The sequence below is a fragment of the Peromyscus eremicus genome, chromosome 1 (genome assembly GCF_949786415.1).
Source record: "Peromyscus eremicus chromosome 1, PerEre_H2_v1, whole genome shotgun sequence".
NCBI classification, from domain to species: domain Eukaryota; kingdom Metazoa; phylum Chordata; class Mammalia; order Rodentia; family Cricetidae; genus Peromyscus; species Peromyscus eremicus.
The window spans coordinates 194,941,667-194,967,172 of NC_081416.1; the positions used below are offsets into that span (position 1 = coordinate 194,941,667).

Sequence of the window (25,506 nt, forward strand, 5' to 3'; positions counted from 1 at the left end):
TTTATCAGTTTATGAATGTTTGATATGACTTACTCATCCCTAGGCATTATTTGGCAATAGGATATAAATATAAAAGAAGTAGAATATTGTTTAATATGTGGTTAAATACTGAAAACTTTACACTGAGTTAATGAAGCTAAATAAAGAACATAATATATTTTAATATTTCAATCGATGAAGAAGTAAACCCAGAAAGACATAAATTAGAATAATAATTTTTGAGGTTTGTGGAGGGGACATTGGAAGTGAGGAGTGTATACTAAGGGGCGCAGTGTTTCTTCATGGGCATTGAAGGTCTGGAATTTGTTTGGTGGGGCTGTAGAGGTGTCTGAATTGTTCAGAGCACTCACTTCCCCTCCAACTGCCTCAGTTTGGTTGCCAGAACCCATGTCAGGCAGCTCACAGCCACCTGTAACTCCAGCTCTAGAGGATCCAACACCCTGGTCTCTGTGTACACCTGCACTCATGTGCACCCCATGCTTAATGAAAGAATGACTTGGTAATGGTTGTAAGACTCCACCAATAAGCTAACTGTCATCTAACCACTAAACTGTCATTTCCTTTTATTTATTTATTTGGGACAGGCTTTTCCACATCCTCCATGCTGGCTTCCAACTTGTAGGAATCCTCATACTTCAGCATCCTGAGTGTGATCCCACATCTGGAAAATTGTATACTGTAAATGGATGAATTGTTCACTATGTGAATTATGTTCAATAAAGCTGATATTAAAAAAGAATTATTTGAATTGTGTAGAAAAGGGGGAGGAAAGATTCTGGGAGGCAGAGGGGCCAAGGACCCCACAAGAAAACCCAACCCCCAGAATCAACTGACTTGAGCTCATAGGAATTAACAGGGACTGAGTGGCAACCAGAGAACTAGCATTAGTCTCACCTATATCCTCTGCACATTTGCTATAGTTATGTTGCTTGATCTTCTTGTGCAACTCCTAACAGGGAGCAGGGAAAGTCTCTGACTCTTTTTCCTCCTTTTGTGACCCCTTCCTTCGACTGTGTTGCTTTGTCCAGCCTATGTGTTTTTGGTGGGGGGAGGTGCCTAATCTTGCTGTGGCTTGGTGTGCCATGGCTCCCTGATATACATGGGAGGAGCGCACTTTTTTGGAGAGGGGGGGAGGGAGCTGATGGGAGGGAAGGGGGATCTTGGGGGTGGAGAGACTGGGGGAAGGAAAAGGAGGGAGGTTGGCTATGATGGGTCTGGGAAGAAATTAATTGGTTAATAAAAAATAAAATTATCCATCTATTACAGAGTGTGGACTTTCATTATATCCTAATCTGAGAAAAGATCAAACTTTTTAAAGTGGAAGTTAAATACAGGTAGGCTGAAATGTCAGTGGACTAAAGTTATTGCTCATTTATTCGACTTCTTTTTAATTTTATACACTTATTGATGGGCAGATTGGTGTGCATGTGTGGGTCTGGGTTTTTGGACATTCAAGTGCCACAGCACACGTGAGGAGATCAGAAGGTAAGTTGCAGAAGTCAGTTCTCTTCTCTAATCACGCAGAGTCTGGAGATTCAGTGAGGGTCATCAGGCTGCCTTTACTTGCTAAGGAGCTGAGCCATCACTTTGGTTCTATCTTTAACCTCTATAAGGGGATTCTGGTTATGTTAGAGAATTATACTTATCTGTTGGAGTAACAGAGTTTGAAATTTGTCTTCTAACTTGAATATATCTATTTGTGTATGTATGAAGTGTGTGTGTGTGTGTGTGTGTGTGTGTGTGTGTGTGTGATGGCTTGCGTGTGGAGACAGAGGACAACTTTGTAGAGTTGGTCCTCTCCTTCTACCTCTGTGTGGGTTCTTGGGGAACACACACAAGTTATCAGGTTTGTGTATCAAGTGATTTTACCCGAAAACCACCTTTGGCAGCCTTGGGATCTGTTTTCAAATAATAGAAAAAAGGCTCAGTCACTTGGGAGGATTTCTCATGACTCTACAAAGACATAGATATTTATTGTTTTCTGCTGTTTGGTTTTATGTATGTCCATATGCTCCATGATAAAATTTTTTTGAAAAATTTTTAAAGAAGTGCAAAGACCACAGATAACATGGATTTGTGGATCAACATATTATAGAAACAGAGTGTGAAAGAACTATTCCACTTTAGCTACTCAGGTATTTGCTTCTTGTACCTACCTGGGTCTCGCTACAAAACAGTGCCCTGAGCACAGCTGGTCCTGCACTTGCAAGTCCCCCAGGAGACAATCAGACCTGTTGTCATCCTTCCTGTAGTCTGCAGATGATGCCCAGAGCTGTGACCTTGGATGCAGAGAGGCCATGAAGCCTCAGGAGAAGGGGATAAAACTCTTAGTGACTCTGGGATTTAGTGGCCACCCACCTCCACCACCTCCCGATCAATATTCTCCCCACAGTCTACAAACCTGGAGCTCCCAGTGTGGTCTTAGCCTGAGGTCCTTGATCAAGGGCAGTCTCCCAGATAAAAGCCCCCTTCACTGCTAGCCATTGCCCCATGTGGGGCTGTCCTGTCACTGGCTGTCTGGCCCCCAGCAGGCATGTGGCTGTGTACTCTCCTTCCTGTTCTCTTTGGCTGTTTCTCTGGGTCTGCCTTTTCTGCACCAAGATCCTGGCTGTTTCCAAGGCAGAGGCCTCGCTTTGATCGTCCTGGAGATGTAATAGTGGGGGGCAGCTTCTCCATCTTTGACCTCTCTATTGGTACCCTGTCTGACTTCACTGCCCCACCATCTGGACTTGTGGCTTCAGGGTAAGTGCTGGATGTGGAATAGGAATCTCTGAAATCCTGAAGCAGCTTTACAAGCTCTTATGAAACCTTAGATAAGGGTTGATTCTCAGAATTCCAGCTACGTTTCTCTGTGTATACATGCAATAGCTCTGGTGCTCTCCTTTTATATCACGTCTGTCTGTCTGTCTGTCTTTCTCATTTGTACCAGACTGAAGTATAGCCTGTTCATGTACTGGCTGTAATGTATGTGCTCCACAGGCCAGGCTGGGATTCTTGATTCTTTTGTATGTCCTTGGTTCCTAAAGTAGTCTTTAGGTAGGTGTGTTTGTTGAATGAATTCATGTGAAAATAATAGATTTTTCATCATTTAACAGCCTTAATCATTTATCTGCACTGTATTCCATTTGCTTATTCTTTTTTCTAAGGGTCATGTAGTCTCCAATTCAGTAGGTAGTCAACGATGACCCTGAGCTCCACCTGGGGCCTGGCTGTGGATCTCTGCATCTGCTTCCATCAGCCATTGGATGAGAGTTCTATCATGAATGTTAGGGTGTTTGGCCATCCGATCACCAGAGTAGGTCAGTTTGGGCTTTCTCTTGACCATCGCCAGTAGTCTATTGTGGCTGTATCTTTGTGGATTTCTGGAAACCTCTCTAGCACTTTGCTTCTTCCTATTCCTGTGTAGTCTTCATTTACCACTGTCTCCTAGTCCTTGTTCTCCCTCTCCCATTCCCCTAAGCTCTCTTTCCCCCGACCCTTGCCCTTCTTTACCCTTCGTGGGACCCCCCCCCACCCCCCATGAGCAGTTTGCTCATGTAGATCTCATCCATTTCTCTGTAGTTGGGAGATCCCTGTGTCTTTCTTAGGGTCCTCTTTACTAGGTATCCTCCCAGGAGTTGAGAGTAGCAGTCTAGTCATCCCTTGTTTTACATCTAGTATCCACTTATGAGTGAGTAATAACATGTTTGTCTTTCTGAGTCTGGGTTACCTTGCTAAGGATGATATTTTCTAGATCCATCCATTTGCCTGCAAATCTCATGATGTCATTTTTTTTCTCTGCTGAGTAGTATTCCATTGTGTACATGTACATTTTCATTTATCCATTCTTCATTTGAGGGACATCTAGGTCGTTTCCAGGTTCTTGCTATTACAAACAATGCTGATATGAACATAGCTGAGCATGTGGCATTGTCCTCCTGTCTTCTTAAACTGTCCCTTCTGATTACTGTCTCCACGTTCCCTCTGGCTCCCCTTTATGTATTCTGAACTGTGTTCCTCTGCACATCTGTGTGCAAGTATTTGTGGAGATGTAGGTTTTACATGTATCCCTTGAGTCACTGTGTTTATTCTTGTTCCATTTACCCCATCATGAATGATGAATGTGGGCTTCTCTTTCCCTCAGCGTTTCCAACTGGGGCTACCGGGTGGCCCAGAGTTTCGTCTTTGCCATTGAGGAGATTAATAGGAGTGCTCACTTGTTGCCCAATGTGACCCTGGGCTTCTCTATTCGAAACTCTGGGGACACAGTGCATGGAGCCCTCCATGAGACAATGAGCTTTCTCACGAGGCAGCAGGAGCCCATCCCCAACTACACATGCCAGCATGGCTCTCCTCAGGCTGCCTTGGTTGGGGACACGCGGTCATCTCTGTCTGTGTCCATGGCCAGACTTCTGGGACTGTACAAGTTTCCCCAGGTGAGTTGCTGAAAGTCTCCTTCCTTCCTGAATGTAGTGCAGTCCCTTACTGATGATAGTGAAAATGATGGTGATGGTCACAGTCTTGAGCAGCTCTACTGTGCAATCCCTTACTATGATAGTGAAAATGATGGTGATGGTCACAGTAGTGAGCAGCTCTACTGTGCAATCCCTTACTATGATAGTGAAAACGATGGTGATGGTCACAGTAGTGAGCAGCTCTACTGTGCAATCCGTTACTATGATAGTGAAAACGATGGTGATGGTCACAGTAGTGAGCAGCTCTACTGTGCAATCCCTTACTGATGATAGTGAAAATGATGGTGATGGTCACAGTAGTGAGCAGCTCTACTGTGCAATCCCTTACTGATGGTAGTGAAAACGATGGTGATGGTCACAGTAGTGAGCAGCTCTCCTGTGGAGCCAGTCTCTCTGTAAATATTCTCCATGTCCAACACGGTTCTTTTCCGTGTATCGATACATTGATGAAGTAACTGAGAAAGTTCTTTTTCATTAAAAAGTATTTTTAAAGATTTACTTATTTTTTAATGGTATGAGTATTTTGACTTCATGTGTATATGTATGTACCACATTTGAGCCTGATGCCTATGGAAGTCATAAAAGATCATTGGGTTCCCTAGAAGTGGAGTGGCAGATGTTGATTCTGGGAAGTGAACCCAGGTTGTCTGAAACAACAGTAATACTGGTAAACACTACACCATCTATCCAGCCCCTTATCTATTATTATTATTATTAATGTGTATGTACACTTAACACTGGAGCCATGCTGCCCATGTGGAGGTCAGAAGACAACTCTTGGGAGTCAGTTCTCTTCTCAAATCAGGATGCTCAAGTCCTTTCCTGAAAATTATTTATGTTTTAAAATTTAATATACATATATGAGTATGTGTATGTGTTGGAGTCTATGCCACAGGTACAGGAGGAAGCCTGAAGAGGGTATCAGGTTTCCCAGAGGTGGAGTTACAGGCAGATATGAGGAACCTGATGTGGGTGTTGGGAATGGAACATGCGTCCACTGCAAGAACAACAAAGGCTCTTAACTGCTGAGCCATGTCTCCATCCCCTTCCTTCCCACATTTAAACCAGATCATCAGCCCACGCCTAAATCCAGATCTCATTCATTCTTCTATCCTGGCTCTTCTTTGACAGGTCAGTTATTCATCCTCACTACCCATCCTCAGCGACAAGATCCAGTTCCCATCTTTCATGCGTACTGTGACTAGTGACCTCACATCCTCCCTTGCAGTGACTCAGCTGATAATTCACTTCCAGTGGTCGTGGGTGATCATTCTGGCCCATGATGATGACTTTGGGCAGCAGGCCAGCTCTCTGGCCACTCAGGAGCTGAGCACAGCTGGTGTGTGCATTGAGGTCACCCTCCATGTTCCTTCCCATGAGTCCCTGGGGAAGATTGAAGAGATTGTCCAGAAGATGCAAAAATCCACAGCCAGGGTTGTTCTGGTTTTCCTAAGCAATTCTAATTTCCAGCTCATCCTGTATGGCTTACTGGATGTCGCTGTCTCAGGCCAGGTCTGGGTCAGCAAGGACACTCTGCACATGGCTCTTGCCCTGAACATTCCAGGCATTTCCCGAGTATTACACAGCACATTTGGCCTTCTGTATCACAGCAGCAGGGCAACTGGCTTCCCTGAGTTCCTTGCTCACCTGCGGCCCAGCCAGACCCCAGAAGACATGTTTATAAAGAAGTTTTGGGAGTTCACCTTTGATTGTACATGGCCCCACCAGAGCAGTACAGTGACAGATGGTATCCAGTTGTGCTCAGGGAATGAGAGTCTGAAAAACAAGCAGTATGCTTTCCCAGAAGTGAGTAAAATTGATGTTGCTTACACAGCTGTCTACAGTATTGCTCATGCCCTGCAAGACATGATAACCCATGGGCACCAGCATGGGAAAGTAACCGACTCTCAGGACCTCCAGCCCTGGCAGGTGAGAGAGGCATGTGTGGAGTGGGTGATTCAGGTATGTTTGGGGAAGAGGACATTGGTTCCAACTAGGCTATAGAGGTGAAGCTGACTGCATGCATGCTCCAGCAAGGATGCCTCCTATTTGTAACTGAGAGGCATCTTAGAAGGAACAATGGAGAAGGATTCCATGCTATGTGTGTGATCTCAGATGAGTCAAGTCCCTGTGGCTTGCCTAACTTAGGAAATACAGGATGCCTAGTAAAATTAATATTTCAGATAACAGTGAATAGATTTTTCATATCCCAAATTTATGCTTTGATAAAAAGTGAATGACTTTCAGTATAGATATGCTGCAAATCAGAATTTCAAACAGATATCCAATGCTATTTATTTATTTTTTGTTTTTTTGGTATATGGTACATGTATGTGGGCACATGTGTGTGGGCATGGAGACACATGTAGTGGGGAGCACATTCATATGTACAACATGTGGTAAGGTCTGAGGATAATGAGGAGTCACCTTTCAATCCTCTTCTATCTTGCTTTGGGACAGGGTCTCTCACTCAAACCCAGAACTTGTTGATGTGTCTAGTCTTGTTAGCCAGGTTGTACTGGGCATCTCCTCTCTCTACCTTCTGAGGATGTAAGTAGAGATTGGCTTCCACATCCACTGACATTTATATGGGTTCTGGGGATCTGAAGTCTGATCCTCAAGCTTTGATGACCAGTGCTATAATCCCGGAGCCATCTCCTAAGCCCTTACTTATTTTTCTATTTTAGAAATATTACTTGATAATTGTATATACTCACACACATATATAAATTTACATATGTTTGTCATTTCCCCCAGTCTTTATCTATCTATCTATCTATCTATCTATCTATCTATCTATCTATCTATCTAACCATCCATCCATCCATCCATCCATCCATCCATCCACCCACCCACCCACCCACCCTTCCTTCCATCCTTCCTTCCTTCCTTCCTTCCTTCCTTCCTTCCTTCCTTCCTTCCTTCCTTCCCCCCTCTCTCCTCCCTCCCTTCCTCCCTCCCTCCCTCTCTTCCTTCCTTCCTTTCTTCCTTCCTTCCTTCCTTTCTTCCTTTCTCCAATGCATTTATGGGAACCTAGGCACAGATATGAAAGGGGTCCCTTGGAAGACTAGTTGTTCCGTGGTGAGGTCACCAGAGAGAGTGGTGGCCAATGAAGGTGAGCATGTTCCTGACTTTCACTCAGATGACCTGAGTCTCTTCTGTGTGCCTGGTGAAGGTACAGGTGGTTTTAAACCAGACAGAGAGTGATAGCTGTTGTTGGCTTTTTCCTGAGGGTAACAGATTAAAAGTTACAAGAGGCCAGATTTTGTGGTCATTCCTGCCATTTTAGCACACAGGAAGTTGAGGCCAGAGAAGCCCCAGTTCAAGAACCACCTGAACTATAAGCAAGATCATATCACAAAATAAAAATATCTGAGTGTTAGTTTTTCGGCTGCGTTGTGTTCTTACCCTGCAAGGAAATGCCACGAAACATGACAGAATCCGCTAACAAGAGTTTTATTAAAGGTAAAGGGACAGAGAGTGAACAGGCCTGCGGGAAACACGTGTGTGGAGAAGAAGAAGGAACCGGGAACATGGCGCCAGATTTTAAAAGCTGGGCGTGGACAGATCAGCGTCACTACTACATGCAAGCGCGTAGATCACACGGCCACGTTGCACACCTATGTGGCTAATGGAACGTCACGGATCTTGGTCACGCGAGATGCCCTGACCCGGAAATGGCTATCCTGACCTGGACCTGGCTAGGCGGAAGTGTCCGCCAGGCATATGCGAACACGCCTGACCATGGGGACTTGTTGTAAACCTTTCATCCCTGACTCTTCCTTTTTTAAAATAGAAAAATTGTGGTTGACTGGGTATGGGGGCGACGTTTCTCTCAAAGACTGCTTCCAGCTGAATAGTGGGCGTTGGTTGGCTCTTGGGGGGGGGGAGATGAGAGGATATCTTGTGAAGTCCTGGGATGATGGTGGGCAGGTCCTGGAATGAAGTTCTGCCGTCCTCTCATTCTGCGGCTGTTCATCCGTGCTGTGGCGGGGAACCTTCCGTGCTGTGGCTAGGAACCTTCTGTTTGACAAGATACTGTTGACATAGAAAAGGCTTAGAGAGAAAGAATCATTATTATATTTTGGAGTTGGCATTTGTCTGAGGTAGATCTGGCCTGTCCAGATAAAGACATGTGATTTTTACCTGAGGTAGATCTGGCCTTAGTACTCTGCTTAATTTTTATCTGAGACAAGCCTTATTAGAGGTAGTTTATTTAAGGTACCTGTTTCCCTTATTAGGTTAGCATTTAGGAAACGCAGGTGATCAGTTGCTGAGTATTGAACAATGATAGATTATTGTTATTACATTATTCCTTACCGCCTGGATATTTCTGATGGTCCTTTTTGCCTCCGGCTCTGTGTGGTCCTAGTTGGGAAAGGAAGGGGTGATACCTTATTCCTCTGGAATTGGTGACAAGGCAGTGGATCCTGATGTCCTCTGGAGCTTGAGAGTGAGAGGCTCTGTTTGTTTCACTGTATATGAAGAGAGATTTTTCTGGCATGGAGGTGAGATAAAAGGTTTTAGATGAGACAGGTGGACCCAGTGAGGAAAGCCCTCGAGTTCAGCAGCCATGGGGGTTACAAGAATGACCTTGAAGGGTCCCTGCCACTTAGGGGAAAGGGGTGAAGGGCGCTGGCCTGGAGGGAAGAGAAGAACCTGATCCCCAATGTGTATTGGAGGTGGACAATTATTGTCACACGGCTGAGGTAATGAACAGTCTGCATAGCTCCATAGAATAGACCTTAGGAACAGTTGGAGGTTTGGATAAAAGACCTGGTGTTAGAACTGGCCTTCCATACATTAGTTCAAACGGAGAGACTGAAAGAGGCTTTTTAGGGAGAGCCCTGAGCCTGAGGAGAGCTAGAGGCAATAATCTTACCCAGTCGAGATGAAGTTCCTGTGACATCTTAGTAAGAATAGTTTTTAAAGACCGGTTGGTACGCTCCACCTTTCCTGAGGATTGAGGGCGGTATGGGATATGGAAATTCCAGGAAATATTTAACGCCTTAGCTAGTGTCTGAGAAATCTGAGAAGTGAATTCTGGGACATTGTCAGACTGGAGAGAAGCAGGGACTCCGAACCGAGGAATAATTTCTTGGAGAAGGAGGTCTGCAACTGTCTGAGCCCGCTTATTAGAAACCGGATATGACTCCACCCAATTTGAAAATGAGTCCACCATTACGAGGAGATACTTAACTTTCCTGACAGTGGGCATATGGGTAAAATCGAGCTGCCAGTCAGTCCCTGGAAGGGAACCTCTAGCCTGGTGGGTGGGAAAAGGCTGACTCCTGTACTTGGTATTGGGATCTGTTTTTTGGCAGATCTCACAAGAGGCAGTAATAGTTCTTAAGAACTGTAAATCCTCAGAGGTGGGCTGCAGGTGAGCTTTTATGAATTGAGACAGAGCAAGATTATTAGGATGAAAGAGCTGGTGTAGATAGGAAAGAATTTGTCTAGTGTCTGAAGTTCCCTGTGAGGGTGTAGGCTGTACTGTATGAATTCCCTGTGGTGGGTGAGGTGAGACTTGGCCCTGGAGGGCCGCTGTCCTGGCTGCCTGGTCAGCCTGGTTGTTTCCCTTAGAGATGATGGAGCTATTGGTCTGATGAGACCGGCAGTGGACAATTCCTATAGCTCTGGGGAGGTGGGAAGCCTCCAGCATGGCCATTATTTGGCCTGAGTTAGATATGGATCCCCCTTTTGTTGTGAGGAGGCCACGTTCCCTCCAAATAGCAGTGTGGGACAGGAGGATATGAAAAGCATATTTGGGGTCTGTGTAAACATTTAGAGATTGTCCCTGTGCCAATTGGAAGGCACAGGTGAGAGCTATCAGCTCAGCTTGCTGGTTAGTGGTGTGTGTGGGTAATGCCTGTGCCTCTACTATCTCAGTATCTGACACTATGGCATAACCTGCTTTACAGGTCCCTTCATATAAGAAGGAGCTGCCATCTGTGTACCAGGTATAAGTAGCCTGAGGCAATGCGCCCTCCTGTATGTGTGAAGGGTGAGGTAGCAGCTCTTCTAAAGTTTCAGTGCAGGAATGAGAAGGAGACTAGTCAGCATTAGGTTGAGGAAGGAGGCTTGAAATATTGAGAGGTGGACAGGTCCGGAAAGTAAGCGTGGCATCCTCTAGTAATGCCACCTGGAGAGAAAGAACCCAGGAAGGAGGTAAAGTTTGTAAGCCTTTATAAGTTAAGAGATGGGACAGATTATGGTGAGAGAAAACAGTAATAGATGACCCAAAGCTTAGCTTCTTTGAGTCCCGAATAAGGAGCTCTGCAGCTGCTAAGGCACGGATGCAAGGTGCCCAGCCCTGACTGGTAAGGTCTAGCTTCTTTGACAGATAGGCTACAGGTGCAAAGGAGGGTCCCAGCTGATGCCCTAGAGTTCCCAGGGCAAATCCCTCTTTCTCTGCTACATAGAGGGAGAAGGGACGGGTTAAGTCTGGGAGATGGAGAGCTGGAGCCTGAAGAAGAGCCTGCTGGAGCTTTTGGAAAGGTTTAGTGACAGGATGAAGGAGGGGCTCGTGCAGCGAGCCCTGAGCTGCCTCGTATAAGGGGCGAGCAAGGAGAGAAAAAGATGGAACCCAGGACCGTAAAAAGCCAGCTATTCCTAGGAAAGACAGAATCCGCCATCTGTGGTGGGGCCGCTGCCAAGATGCAGATTTTCGTGAAGACCCTTACGGGGAAAACCATCACACTCAAGGTTGAACCCTCGGACACTATAGAAAATGTAAAGGCCAAGATCCAGGATAAGGAAGGAATTCCTCCTGATCAGCAGAGGCTGATCTTCGCTGGTAAGCAGCTGGAAGATGGCCGTACTTTGTCTGACTACAATATTCAAAAGAGTCCACCCTTCATCTTGTGTTGAGACTTCGTGGTGGTGCTAAGAAAAGGAAGAAGAAGTCTTACACCACTCCCAAGAAGAATAAGCATAAGAGGAAGAAGGTTAAGTTGGCTGTACTAAAGTACTATAAGGTGGATGAAAATGGCAAAATTACCCATCTTCGTCGAGAGTGTCCTTCTGATGAGTGTGGTGCTGGAGTTTTCATGGCTAGCCACTTTGACAGACATTACTGTGGCAAGTGTTGTCTGACTTACTGCTTCAACAAACCAGAAAGACAAGTAGTTGTGTATGGATAAATAAAAAGATGGAACCCAGGACCGTACAAAGCCAGCTATTCCTAGGAAAGACAGAATCTCCTGTTTAGTAGAAGGGACTGTGAGGGACTGGATTAGACGCTTCCTGTCTACAGTAATAGTTTTGTGAGTTGGAGTAATGGATAGACCTAAATAGGTGACCTGGGGAGTTGACAGCTGAACTTTAGAAGGAGATACCCTGTAACCCCGGCTGGATAAGAAATTTAGGAGAGCAGAGGTGTTAGTTTGGCTAACCTGTAAGGATGGGCTACAGAGCAAGATATCATCCACATATTGTATTAGTTTAGAGCCAGGGAGAGATAGAGAAAGCAGGTCAGAGGCCAGAGCCTGACCAAATAGGTGTGGACTGTCTCTGAATCCCTGTGGCAGAACAGTCCAGGTCAGCTGTGTGGACCGGTGGGTGTCAGGGTCAGTCCAGGTAAAAGCAAAGATATTTTGAGACTGAGGACTGAGAGGAATAGAAAAGAAGGCATCTTTGAGATCTAGAACTGAGAAGTGAGAGGTTCCTGAAGGGATAGTGGACAGGAGAGTATAAGGGTTAGGCACTACAGGATGGAGAGGGACCACTGCAGAGTTAATGAGCCGGAGGTCTTGAACCAGGCGGTAGGTTCCATTAGACTTTTTAACTGCAAGTATGGGAGCGTTAAAAGGTGAAGAGGTTAGGCGGAGCACCTTTTTCCTGAGAAGGTCAGAAATGATAGGCTTAAGTCCTCTTAGGCTCTGGAGTGAGAGAGGATACTGAGCTTGGGTGATATACCTTGCAGGATCTTGTAGCTGGATAATAACAGGCTGATGGTGCCTAGCAATAGAAGGGTTCTGGGTATCCCAGACTTTTGGGTCTACCTGAGAGCCTGGTAGGGGAAAAGAATTGTTAGAGTCAGAAGAGTGAGTGGCTAGGAGGAGAAGTAAAGGAGCTGCTGGCGCATCTGGGATGAGGCAAATGTGTGGAGCGAAAGAAATGGACGCTCCTACCTTAGCTAGAAGATCCCTCCCCATTAAAGGTACAGGGCAGCTTGGCACCACTAAGAATGTGTGTGTGCGAGGGATGCCTCTGAAAATGCAATTGAGTGGTGGTGTCTGATGAGGTAGATAAGGCTGTCCCCCAACTCCGACAATAGGGAGACGAGCAGGAGAGGTGGGCCCCCAAAACTCTCTCAGGACAGAGTAGGTAGCTCCGGTGTCCAAAAGGAACAAGATGGGGCACCCATTGACCTTTATAATTACCCTGGGTTCCCTGTGTGAGATGGGAGTGGCCGGGGCGGAAACCGGGCAGTGTCAGTCCTCGCTGTAAGACAAGCCTACAAAGTCAGCTGGAGGGTGGTCTTTATCTGGCATTCCTTTGTCGCTTGGGACACTAGGACAGTCAGCTGACCAGTGACCCTTTTGGTAACAGTTTTGACAAGGCTTTGTTGGTGCCCTTCGTGGGCCGAAGGTGCAAGCCCAGGCCCAATGGCCTTCTCTCCCATACTTGAAACAGGGACCAGACGGCTTTCGGGGAGCCAGTCGGATGGTGCTTGCCAGCATCTGGCAGCTCCTTCTATGGGCTTTTTCATCTCTACCATGGTACACCTTAAATGTTATCGCCAGCATATCTGCCTGTGGAGTTAGAGGGCCGTTCTCCAAACGTTTAAGTTTATCCCTAATGTCAGGGAAGCTCTGTGAGACAAAGTGGTCATTAGCAGCTGCCTGCCCTCAGGGCTCTCTGGGTCTATGCTAGTGAACTGAAGTAGAGCCTTGGTGAGCTGCTCTAGGAAATGAGACGGATTTTCGTCCTTATCTTGAATAACCATTTTTAGTTTTTCATAGTTTACTGGTTTTAGGGCAGCCTTACGGAGACCTGTCAGGAGACAGGTAATAAACCTATCTCTGGCTAGACAGCCACCCTGGGTGTTATAATCCCAGTGTGGCTCTCGGTCAGGAACCGCCTCAGCTCCTGGAGGGTGTGAAAGGTTAGTTTGATGAATTTCGTCTGCGTGAGTCCTAGCCTGCTCCCAAACCCACCTGCACTCCTCAGGAAGTAAGTTATTAGAAAGTATCATGAATATATCATGAAAGGTGAGACTATAAGATTGAGTTATATATTGAGACTGTTTAATAAATGCAGCAGAATTAGAAGTATAAGAACCCAGCTTACTTTCTATCTGAGAGAGTTCTGCTAGAGAGAATGGAACATGAACTTTAACCAGTCCATCCACACCAGCCACCTCTCGCAAAGGGAGAACAGTGGAAGGTTTTGAATGGCTGGAATCTGGCAATTTAGCAGTCCGAGAGCGGGTGGTAGGAGGAGTGAAGTTTGGAGCTAGGGCAGGGCCTTTGGAACTGGCCACTGCCGAGGAAGGAGCAGCTTTAGAAGAAGAAGAATCCAGAAGAGGAGCGGAAGGAACAGTTGTTCTAGGAGTTGGAGCTAGAGGTCGAATAGGTGGAGGTTGGTTAGCAGGATCTAGAGTCAGAGATTCCGGAGTCAGAGAATCCTCCAGTTCAGGCATAGCTAAGAGCATATGAGCAGGAGAGAAGGAATCCAGAAGAGACGGTTTAGCCCTGAGAAAGAAAAACGCTATGATATAGGGCAACTCTTTCCATTTGCCTGAACGCTGACAGTAATTAGATAACTCCTGTAAAATATCAGGATCTAAGGAGCCGCTCGGCGGCCATTTTTTGTTGTTTTCTAAAGCATACTTTGGCCATTTTTTAGAACATAGACAAGTTAGCTTAGGAATCTTTATGTAAGGCATTAAACTGAGAGGTTTTAGAGCTTCAACAAGACAGCCTAACAGAGAGGAAGGACTAACAGGGTTGGAAGCCTTGTTTCCCATGTCTGCAGCAGAGAGGCAGAAAAAAAATAAAAAAAAACAAAAACAAACGTGATCCGGAGCCAAGGCCCCAGGCGTCCCAAAGGCCAAGGACAGATACCAGGCACAAGCTGCTCCTTGGCTCGTCAGCCACAGAAGCAGGGGCCTCCTGCCACGTGAGGAAAGGATTCCCCGGGAGTCCAGACAGCGTCTGCCGCTTCGTCAAGTCGGATGAGCGTGTGGGCCCCACGTGGCCCCCAGGACGCACCCAACGGTGGTGGTCCCAACGCAAGAAATATCTCAGGCTGCAGATGTGGGAGAGGGCTAGAAATCTCAGGTCTGCGATAGGGGCCGACCATAGCCAATGAAGACGGTGGCCGGGGTTTCCCCCGGTCTCAAGAATACTTGTGAGGTGCCGGATGATCAACGGTTGTTCTCACAGATTCAGGAAACACTTTACGCTGGCTGAAAAATGGGGGGACTCACCAATCGGAGAAAGCGGTGTTGCATGGAATTTTTGCGGTCAGGCGAAATGGAGAGCGGTCTGTCGCGTACGGAGCAGAGTTTCACAGTCCCCGGTTTACGGGTTTCCAGGTGCAGGGAGCCCGGAAGTGGCCGCTTTGTTCACAGCACCAAAATGTTAGTTTTTCGGCTGCATTGTGTTCTTACCCTGCAAGGAAATGCCACGAAACACGACAGAATCCGCTAACAAGAGTTTTATTAAAGGTAAAGGGACGGAGAGTGAACAGGTCTGCGGGAAACACGTGTGTGGAGAAGAAAAAGTAACCGGGAACATGGCGCCTGATTTTAAAAGCTGGGCGTGGACAGATCAGCGTCACTACTACACGCAAGCGTAGATCACATGGCCACGTTGCACGCCTATGTGGCTAATGGAACGTCACGGATCTTGGTCACGCGAGATGCCCTGACCCGGAAATGGCTATCCTGACCAGGACCTGGCTAGGCGGAAGTGTCTGCCAGGCATATGTGAACACGCCTGACCGTGGGGGCTTGTTGTAAACCTTTCATCGAGTATGAAGAAGTCTGTGTGTATTCTATGAACAAGATGTAAAGTAGATGAAGGCTGAGGAGTGAGTGAAGGGAAGTGAAAGGCTGGAGAAATTCTCTCTGTCAGGAAATACCTGAGTTCCAGACAAGAGGATGAGGAGTCTCACCATGGGTAGAAGTGATAGCATTGCAGATGGCAGGGTCAGCATGTGTCAAGACCCTAGAATGGAGCAAATAGAAGAGCATCATGGGCGGGACTGATGAATAATGGGAGACTGGTTGGAGTGAATGGGTGATCTAGGTGGGCTGGGGCCAGGCTTCGGAAGTCCTGGTAGGATTTGGAGTCTACTGAGTGTGATGGGAAGACTGAGGACAGTAGTGCACAGCCAAATGAGACCCTGGAGCAGTAACCACATTGTCATGTTTTTGGGTTTAATTTTAAGGCTGTTGAGGTGACTCAGTGGGTAATGGCACTTGTCCCCAAGTATAAGTTGGATTCCTGAGTCCACCATGACAGCAGGAGAGAACATTCCTGAGAGCTGTTCTCTGAATTTTACACCATGAGCTTCACACACACACACACACACACACACACACACACACACACACAGAGAGAGAGAGAGAGAGAGAGAGAGAGAGAGAGAGAGAGAGAGAAAGAGAGAGAGACAGAGAGACAGAGACAGAGAGAGACAGAGAGAGACACACAGAGAGAGACAGACAGACAGAGGTTTAAAATTATCAGGATAGATTATTATGAATTATTACTTTATTAAAGCTAGAACATTTTTGTTAGTCTGAAAATTTCAGGTCCTCAATCTCCCTCTTGCCTAGCGGAGCCAGGTCTTGGTTGAAGTGGCACTGTATCACTTCAGAGACCATTGGCATGTGGTAATTTGGATAAAACACCTGGCTGGTTCTTGCCAAGGTACAATGTCTCCCTTCCTTCCTCAGCTGCTTCATGCCCTCAGGAAGGTGCACTTCAAGACTCCTGATGGAAGCAAGATTTTGTTTGATGCCAATGGAGATTTGGTGACAAAATTTGACATTTTCCAAGGGAAGAAGACCCCCGAGGGTGTATTTCACTCGGTCCATGTGGGCATAATAGACCCTCAGGTCTCTTCAGGGAGCAAGATGATGATCTATTTGAAAGAGGAACTTCGAGTGAGTTGCTTGAATGCAGAGATGACTCTTGTCTGAGTGTGTTACAATCACAGGGCAAATCCAAGTCCAGGGCTCCTCATCTCTGCTTGTGCATTTAGTTGATGCAGCTCTGGATGGGCCAGTCAGTTATAACTGGCTATGCTGTTGACCTCACAACAGATCTTTCTCTGAATGATATTGACTCACCAGCAAAAATGACCTGACAACACTGCATAGCAGCACTTTGTAATGTCTGCCAATACTTAAAATTGTTCTTCAAGTTGTATTTGCATATATGAATTATTCCCAGTATGTTTTTTTTGTAGTATGTGCATGCCTGGTGCTTGTGCATGCTGTGGAGGGCACTGGATCCTCTAGAACTGGAGTTAAAGTGTGAGCTGCTGTATGAATGCTAGAAATTGTACCCTCCTCTTCTGGAAAAGCAGCCAGTAATCTGAACCACTGAGCCTTCTTTCCTGCCCCATACCTCTAATTGTTGGTTTAGAAGCCCCAGAGAGACTGGAAAGACAGCACATCTAACTGTTTAGCTATGTTTTTGAATCCCTTAGCCATGCAAGCCAGACGTAGCCCTTCCTCAATTACACTCAAAGGTCCATCTCCAGTCTGGTATCTGCTGGGATAGACATTTTTCTGAAAGGCATCTCATCTAGTGGGCTGTGAGGAAACTGTTCTGCGCTGCTTCTCAGAATGTGGTCTAGCATCTATATCCGTGGAGAGTCACTGGTGATACTGTGCTCACTGTTACTAGGTGCCCAGCTCTGTCTGCAGTGAAAGCTGCCTTCCAGGGTTCAGCCAAGTGCCCAGGCTGGGAACCCCCCACTGCTGTTTTGATTGCAGTCCCTGCCCTGAGGGACAGTTTGCAGACCAAAAAGGTAAGGGCATGTGGAGCTGGAATCTGAGGGTCAAGAGGGCACTGTGAGCCTCCTGTATTTGTCCATTGTCTTTGTTACTGTTCTACTGCTGTGAAGAGACACCATGACCAAGGCAGCTTCCAAAAGAAAAACATTTAACTGAAGGCTTCCTTAGAGCATCAAAGGGTAAGTCCATGACCATCATTGCAGGAAACATGAAATCAGGCAGGCAGTCACGGCGCTTCAGTAGTAGCTAAGATTTTACCTTATGATCTACAGGTAACAGGCAGGCAGAGAGGTGAAAAATGTGTTACCTTATGATCTACAGGTAACAGGCAGGCAGAGAGGTGAAAAATGTGCCTTGTGTGGGATTTAATTTTCAGTGGCCACCCCAAGTGCCACCCATCATCCAGCAATGCTACACCTCCCAGTCTATCCCCAAGAGTCCACCAATTAGCAACTAAACATTCAAAAATATGAGGCTATGGGGTCCATTCTCAGTCAACCCGCCACACCCATCCACTGAGATGTTGCACAATCTTTGCTTTCCTGTGGAACACCAACTAGAATGATAGTCTTACAGTTGTTCTTAGTTAAAAGCTTTATCAAGACAGACAAGTGCATGGACCATAATTTGGCTGCAGAATGAATTCTCCCCTAGCAAACATTGCATATCTTTGCCCCCCCCCCAAATAACAAACAGGCATAAGCTACTTTCACAAGCTTCTATTGGTCCTGTAATAGAACCCTAGCTTTTGCTCACACTGATGAATTTCATTTGCTTTTTCAACCTCTTGTAAGTGGAAGTGCCTGGTAAATGTTCTTTTGTGATTTCCTTCCTCCTCTGTATTAGTGGGGCTCATTCCAGAGGTTGAATGGCAGCACACCACCACATCCCATACCGTTTGAGCTACAGAACTTTTCCCTTTACCATTCTAAAAGCTTGAAATGCAAAACAAAGTTATCACCAGGTTTGGTGTTGTGTGTAGCCTCACTCTTGCCCTGGTACAGTCATCCCCTCGTGTGTGTGTGTGTGTGTGTGTGTGTGTGTGTGTGTGTGTGTGTGTGTGTTCCCTCTTTTTTTCAGTTTGTTGTTTGGTTTTGAGACAAGGGTTTGCCATGCAGCACTTGCTGGCTTGGAACTCTCATGACACCAGTCTGCCCCCACACTGATAGGAATCTATCTGCCTTTGTCTTTCAAGTGCTGAGATCAAAGTCATGTACAGCTACACCCAGTCTCAACTCCCCATTCTTATTAGAATAGCAGACTTATTGGAATTAGAGTCTACCCTGGTGACCTCATTTAAGCTTTATTAGAAAATCTCCAGCTTGCTTATAGCAAAATACAGTGGCATTTTAGGTGCCAAATAAGAGGACTTCACAAAATGAAATTTGTGGGCAGAACTCAGTTGAAAACATTTGTTAATATGACTAGTTACTGATACCATATTAGGAAAAAAATGAAACATTAAAAACTCACATAAGAGACCAGATGTGGTGGCACATTCCTTGAATCTCAGCACTCAGGAGATGAAGACAAGAGGTTCTTGGAGATTGTGTCTTGTTATTACAGTCAACTCAGTGATCTCCAGGTTCAATGAGAGATTCAGTCTCAAAAAATATGATCGTGAGGGACTGGCAAGGAGGTTCAGCAGTTAAGAGCACCCATATGAGGACTCAGCCTTCTGTAACTCCAGTTTCAGGGGATCTGATGCCATCTTCTGACTTCTGCAGGAACCAGGCATACACATGATTTCCATATATATATATACCGAAAAACACTGAACAAATAAATAAGCAATTCCAAGAAAGTTATTGAGACTAGTAAATGGCCCTTCAGTTAAAGCATTCACTGTCAACCCTGATAGCCTGAGTTCAGCTTCTGGGACCCACATGGTGGAAGATGAGCACCAAATCCCTGACAGCTGTACTGACTTTCAGGTGCATACCAAGGCACAACACATACACACATCAAAATATACAAATAAGTTTGATTAGAAAATAAGATGGAGGAAATGATTGAGAAATAATATCTGATAAACTCTGGTCTGGACAAGCATGTGCATCTACTCAAATACATGTTCGCACACACAAACCTGCACGTAGGGAAACTTACATAAGTTAAATATAGTGGTGCATGCCTGTAATCACAGCATTTGAGGGGATGTGGAAGGAGGCTTAGGAATTCACGTCAGCCTCTGCTACTCAACAAGTTCAAGGTCAGCCTGAGTTATATGAGACACTGTTTGAAGACAGAAACAAGACTCCTCACATAAAACAGATACAGACTGTGCAGGGTTTTCCTTTGTGTCTCTGCCTCTGGTATCAGCCATTCCAGCCCTGGACACCAGGAATAATTCATAAATACATGACTTGATGGAAAGGCTGTAAGAACAGTCAGTACTTGGGACGCCTTCCTTCAGAGCTGGTGTAGTTCATACAGTGTTGTAGAAATGGTGTCTGTGTGTCTCCCATAGACATGAAGAGCTGTCTTCTGTGCCCCAAGGAGCAGTACTCGAGCCACACGAGAGACCGCTGCCTGCCCAGGACAGAGATCTTCCTGGCCTTTGAGGAACCTCTGGGCTTCATGCTGGCTTTGGTGGCACTCTTCCTGGCTGGTCTGGCTGTTCTGGTTCTGGGAGTGTTCCTGAAGCACAGAGACAGCCCTGTGGTCAGGGCGAACAACAGAAGTCTCAGCTACTTACTCCTGCTCTCTCTTTGCCTCTGTGCCCTGTGTGCCTTGCTGTTCCTTGGGCGACCCAGTGTCTCGACGTGCCTCCTCCGTCAGACCACCTTTGCTGTGGTGTTCACGGTGGCCGTGTCCTCTGTTCTGGCCAAGACTCTCACAGTGGTCCTGGCCTTCAGGGTCACCAGGCCAGGGGACAGGATCCGGGTATGCCTGAGCCCTGGGGCTTCCACCTCAGTGGTTCTCATTGCTTCCTTCATGCAGGTTGTTCTTTGTGGGGCCTGGCTGGCCACCTCCCCACCATTCCCAGACAGGGATATGGTCTCGGAGCCCCAGCACATTGTCATCCAGTGCCAGGAGGGTTCTGGCACCATCTTCTTCTGTGTGCTGGGCTACTTGGGATTATTGGCAGTGGGTACTTTCTCTGTGGCCTTTCTGGCCAGGGGCCTGCCAGATGTCTTTAATGAGACTAAGTTCCTGACCTTCAGCATGCTGCTCTTCTGCAGTGTCTGGATAGCCTTTCTGCCCCTGTACCACAGTGCCCGGGGCAAGTCCACTGTGGCTGTAGAGATCTTCTCCATCCTGGCCTCCACTGCTGGCCTTCTGGGTGGCATCTTCATCCCCAAGTGCTACATCATCTTGCTGAAACCAGAGAGGAACTCTGCTTCCTGGCTAAGGCAAGGCCACCAGGTGCAGCAGGAGAGGCAGAGTGAGATGCTCCAGAGAAGGTGTGTCCCCAGATCCATGCCACAAACCTTTATTACCTGTTTCTCGGGGAAGTCATCAGGACCAGCCATGTGATTTTGTCTCATTGTTTTTGTGGAGATCAAAAGTATTTAAAAGACAGATCATGATTAAAGTGAGATACTTTTAACAAAACACTCATGAATACCACTTGATAGTAGGACCACATAAATGGTTATTTATTATTCTCTATGTATTGCTAAAATTTATCACAATTGAGATAGTTAGAAAGGGGAGCTGGCAAGATGGCTCAATGGTTAGAAGCACTTACCATTAAACTTGGCAACCTGGGTTTGATACAGAGGATCCAGATGTTGGAAGAAGAGAGGTGACATTACTAACTTGTTGTGTTATCTCTGCTTGCTAACGGAAGCACCCCCTATTTGCATAGCACCTCCTATTTGCATACAAACAAAATATAAATGTAAATTATGAAAAGGGTAATGAAGTGATGATGATCTCAAATGTTGCTGAGTGTGTGAGGAGTTGACAGGCTGATCATTGATCTCTCCTTTTTGTTTTGAGATCATCAGTAGTGGGGATTGAACCTTTCACTTGCAGTTACTGCACAGACTTATCATGTGATTTAGCAATCTCACTCATATATATATATATATATATACCCAAGAAAAATAAAAACGTGTCGGCAAAGACTGTAAATGAATTTTCAGAGAAGCATTATTTAGGCACTAAACGTTGAAACACTCAAAATATTTATCAGTTTATGAATGTTTGGTATGACTTACTCATTCCTAGGATGTTATTTGGCAATAAGAAATAATTATATAGAAGAAATAGAATACTGTTTAATATGTGGTTCAATACTGAGAATTTTATACTGAGTTAAGGAAGCTAGATAAAGAAAATAATATATTTTAATATTTCAATCTATAAAGAAGCAAACCAGAAAGACATATATATATATATATATATATATATATATATATATATATTTTAAATTTTTATTTTGCAATACAATTCACTTTTACATATCAGCCACGGATGCCCTTGTTCTCCCCCCTCCCGCCCCCCTCACCTTCCCCCCAGCTCACCCCCCATTCCCATCTTCTCCAGGGCAAAGCTTTCCCCGCAGACTGAGATCAACCTGGTAGACTCAGTCCAGGTAGGTCCAGTCCCCTCCTCCCAGGCCGTGCCAAGGGGCCCTGCATAGGCCCCAGGTTTCAAACAGCCGACTCATGCAATGAGCACAGGACCCGGTCCCACTGCCTGGATGCCTCCCAAACAGATCAGGCCAATCAACTGTCTCACCCACTCAGAGGGTCTGATCCAGTTGGTGACCCCTCAGCCATTGGTTCATAGTTCATGTGTTTCTGTTCATTTGGCTATTTGTCCCTGTGCTTTATCCAACCTTGGTCTCAACAATTCTTTCTCATATAAACCCTCCTCATTCTCGCTAATTGGACTCCCAGAGATCCACCCGGGGCCTAGTCATGGATCTTTGCATCCAGATTCCTCAGTAGTTGGATGAGGTTTCTAGCTCAACAATTAGGGTGTTTGGCCATCCCATCACCAGAGTAGGTCAGTTCGGGCTGTCTCTCGACCATTGCCAGCAGTCTGTTGTGGGGGTATCTTTGTGGATCAGAAAGACATATTTTAAAATAGTGTTTTTTTGAGGTTTGTGGAGGGGACATTGGAAGTGAGGAGTATAGATTAAAGGGTGCAGTATTTCTTTCTGGGATGATGAAGGTCTGAAATTTATTTGGTGGGGCTGTAGAATTGGCTCAGTGGTTCAGAGCACTCACTCCTCCTCCAGAGGCCTCAGTTTGGTTGCCAGAACATACGTCAGGCAGCTCACAGTCACCTGTAATGCAAGCTCCAGTGGATCCAACACCCTGGTCTCTGTGTGCACCTGCACTGATGTGCTCATACTACACCCCATGCTCAATTAAAAAATGACTTGGTAATGGTTGTAAGACTCCACCAATAAGCTAAACACCACTAAATTGTCATCTCCTTTTATTTATTTATTTGGGACCTGCTTTTCCCACATCAACCAGGCTGACTTCAAACTTGTAGTAATCCTCCTGCTTCAGTGTCCTGAGTGTTGGGATTTTAGATGTATTCCCACACCTGGATAATTGCATAAAGTAAATGTAAATGGATGAATTTTATACTGTGTGAATTGTGTCTCAATAAAGTTTGTTTTTATAAAAAATTATCCATCAATTACAGAGTGTGAATTTCCATTATTTCCTGATTTCTAAGAAAAGATCAAGTAGTCTTCACCCCAGAGACGCATGGAGGGCTCAATATACGAAAATTGTTAATATAATACACCATATAAACAAACTGAAAGAAAAAAAAAGCCCAGATGATCATCTCATTAGTTGCTGAAAAAGCCTTTGATAAAATACAACACCACTTCATGATAAAGGTCTTGGAGAGATCAGGAATACAAGGAACATATCTAAACATAATATAGGCAATTTACAGCCAGCCAACAGCCAACATCAAATTGAATGGAGAGCAACTCAAAGCAATTCCACTAAAATCAGGAACAAGACAAGGCTGTCCACTCTCCTCATATCTATTCAATATAGTACTTGAAGTTCTAGGCAGAGCAATAAGACAGCAAAAGGAGATCAAAGGGATACAAATTGGATAGGAAGAAGTCAAAGTTTCCATATTTGCAGATGATGTGATAGTATACGTAAGTTTCCCAAAATTTCTACCAGAGCACTCCTACAGCTGATAAACACCTTCAGCAATGTGGTAGGATACAAGATTAATTAAAAAAAAATCAGTAACCACCTATATACAAATGATAAATGGGCTGTGAAAGAAATTAGAGAAACATCACCCTTTACAATAGCCACAAGTAATATCAAATACCTTGGAGTAACTCTAACTAACCAAGTGAACGACCTGATGACAAGACTTTAAGTCTTTGAAGATTGAAATTGAAGAAGATATCAGAAAATGGAAAGATCTCCAATTCTCATGGAAAGGTAGAATCAACATAACAAAAACGACAATCTTACAAAAAGCAACCTACAGATTCAGTGCAACCCCCATCAAAATCCCAACCCAATTCTTCACAGACCTGGAAAGAACAATACTCAACTTCATATGGAAAAACAAAAAACCCAGTATAGCCAAAATAATCCTGTATAATAAAGCCACCTCTGGAGACATCACCATCCCTGACCTCAAGCTCTACTATAGAGCCATAGTAATAAAAAAAGCTTGGTATTGGCATAAAACCCAACATGTGGACCAATGGAATCTAATTGAATATCCTGACATTAGTCCGCATACCTATGAACACCTGATTTTCAACAAATAAGCCAAAACTGTACATTAGAAAAAGAAATAATCTTTAACAAATGGTGCTGGCATAACTGGATGTCAACATGTAGAAGACTGCAAATAGATCCACAAATATCAGCATGCACAAAACTGAAGTCCAAGTGGATCAAAGACCTCAATATAAATCCAGTTACACTGAACCTGACAAAAGAGAAAGTGGGATGTAGCCTTGAATGCTTTGGCACAGGAGACCACTTTCTAAATCTAACAACAGTAGCTCAGACACTGAGAGAAACAATCAATCAATGGGACCTCTTGAAACTGAGAAGCTTTTGTAGAGCAAAGGATACGGTCAACAAGGCAAAGCGACAGCCTACAGAATGGGAAAAGATATTCACCAACCCCACATCTGACAGAGGACTGATATCCAGAATATATAAGGAACTCAAGTAACTAGACATGAAAATACTAAGCAATCCAATTAAAAAAATTGGCTACAGAAATGAACATAATTCTCAACAGAAGAATGTCAAATGGCTGTAAGATGTTTAAGGAATTGCTCAACATCCTTAGTCATCAGGGAAATGCAAATCAAAACAACTCTGAGATACCATCTTACACTTGTTGGAATGACTAAGATCAAAAACACTGAAGACAGCTTATGTTGGAGAGGATTTGGAGCAAGGGGAACATTCCTCCATTGTTGGTGGGAGTGCAAACTTGTACAGCCACTTTGGAAATCAGTATGGCGGTTTCTCAGGAAATTGAGACTCAATCTACCTCAAGACCCAATGATACCACTCTTGGGCATATACCCAGGGAATGCTCATCATACCACAAGGACACTTGTTCAAGTATGTTCATAGCAGCATTATTTGTAGTATCCAGAACTTGGATACAACCTAGATGCCCCTCAACCAAAGAACGGATAAAGAAAATGTGGTACATTTACACAATGAAGTATTACTCAGTGGTAAAAAAAAACAATGACATCATGAAATTTGCAGGCAAATGGATGGAAAAAGAAAATATCATCCTGAGTGAGGTAACGCAGACTCAAAAAGACAAACATGGTATGTAGTCACTCATAAGTGGATACTAGAAGTAAAGCAAAGGAGAACCAGCCTACAACCCACAGCTCCAGAGAAGCTAGGTAACAAGGAGAACCCTAAGAGGGATACATGGAATGCCCTGGGAATGGGAAATAGATGAGATCTCCTGAGTAAACTGTGGGTGAGGGGAGCAATGGAGTGTAGGAGGTGGTGGGTGTGAGCATGGGAGAATGGGATCATTGAGCTGGAACATGGGCAGAGTGTGAGAGCATTGAAGGAGATTTCTTGATAGAGGGAGCCATCACTGCTATAGGAGAAACCTTCTGCTAGG

General features: G+C 45.1%; 1 protein-coding gene and 1 pseudogene across 1 annotated transcript; both read left to right on the top strand.

Annotated features, from left to right (window-relative positions):
• The first annotated feature begins 2,533 nt into the window (after window positions 1–2,533).
• LOC131904212 (vomeronasal type-2 receptor 26-like) lies at window positions 2,534–20,910 on the top strand. The gene is made up of 6 exons (XM_059255250.1): window positions 2,534–2,742; window positions 4,124–4,415; window positions 5,586–6,383; window positions 16,363–16,572; window positions 17,321–17,444; window positions 19,901–20,910. The coding sequence occupies exons 1-6, from the start codon at window positions 2,534–2,536 to the stop codon at window positions 20,908–20,910; spliced, it is 2,643 nt and encodes an 880-aa protein (XP_059111233.1).
• LOC131894962 (ubiquitin-ribosomal protein eS31 fusion protein-like) lies at window positions 11,089–11,598 on the top strand (annotated as a pseudogene).
• Window positions 20,911–25,506: the final 4,596 nt, after the last annotated feature.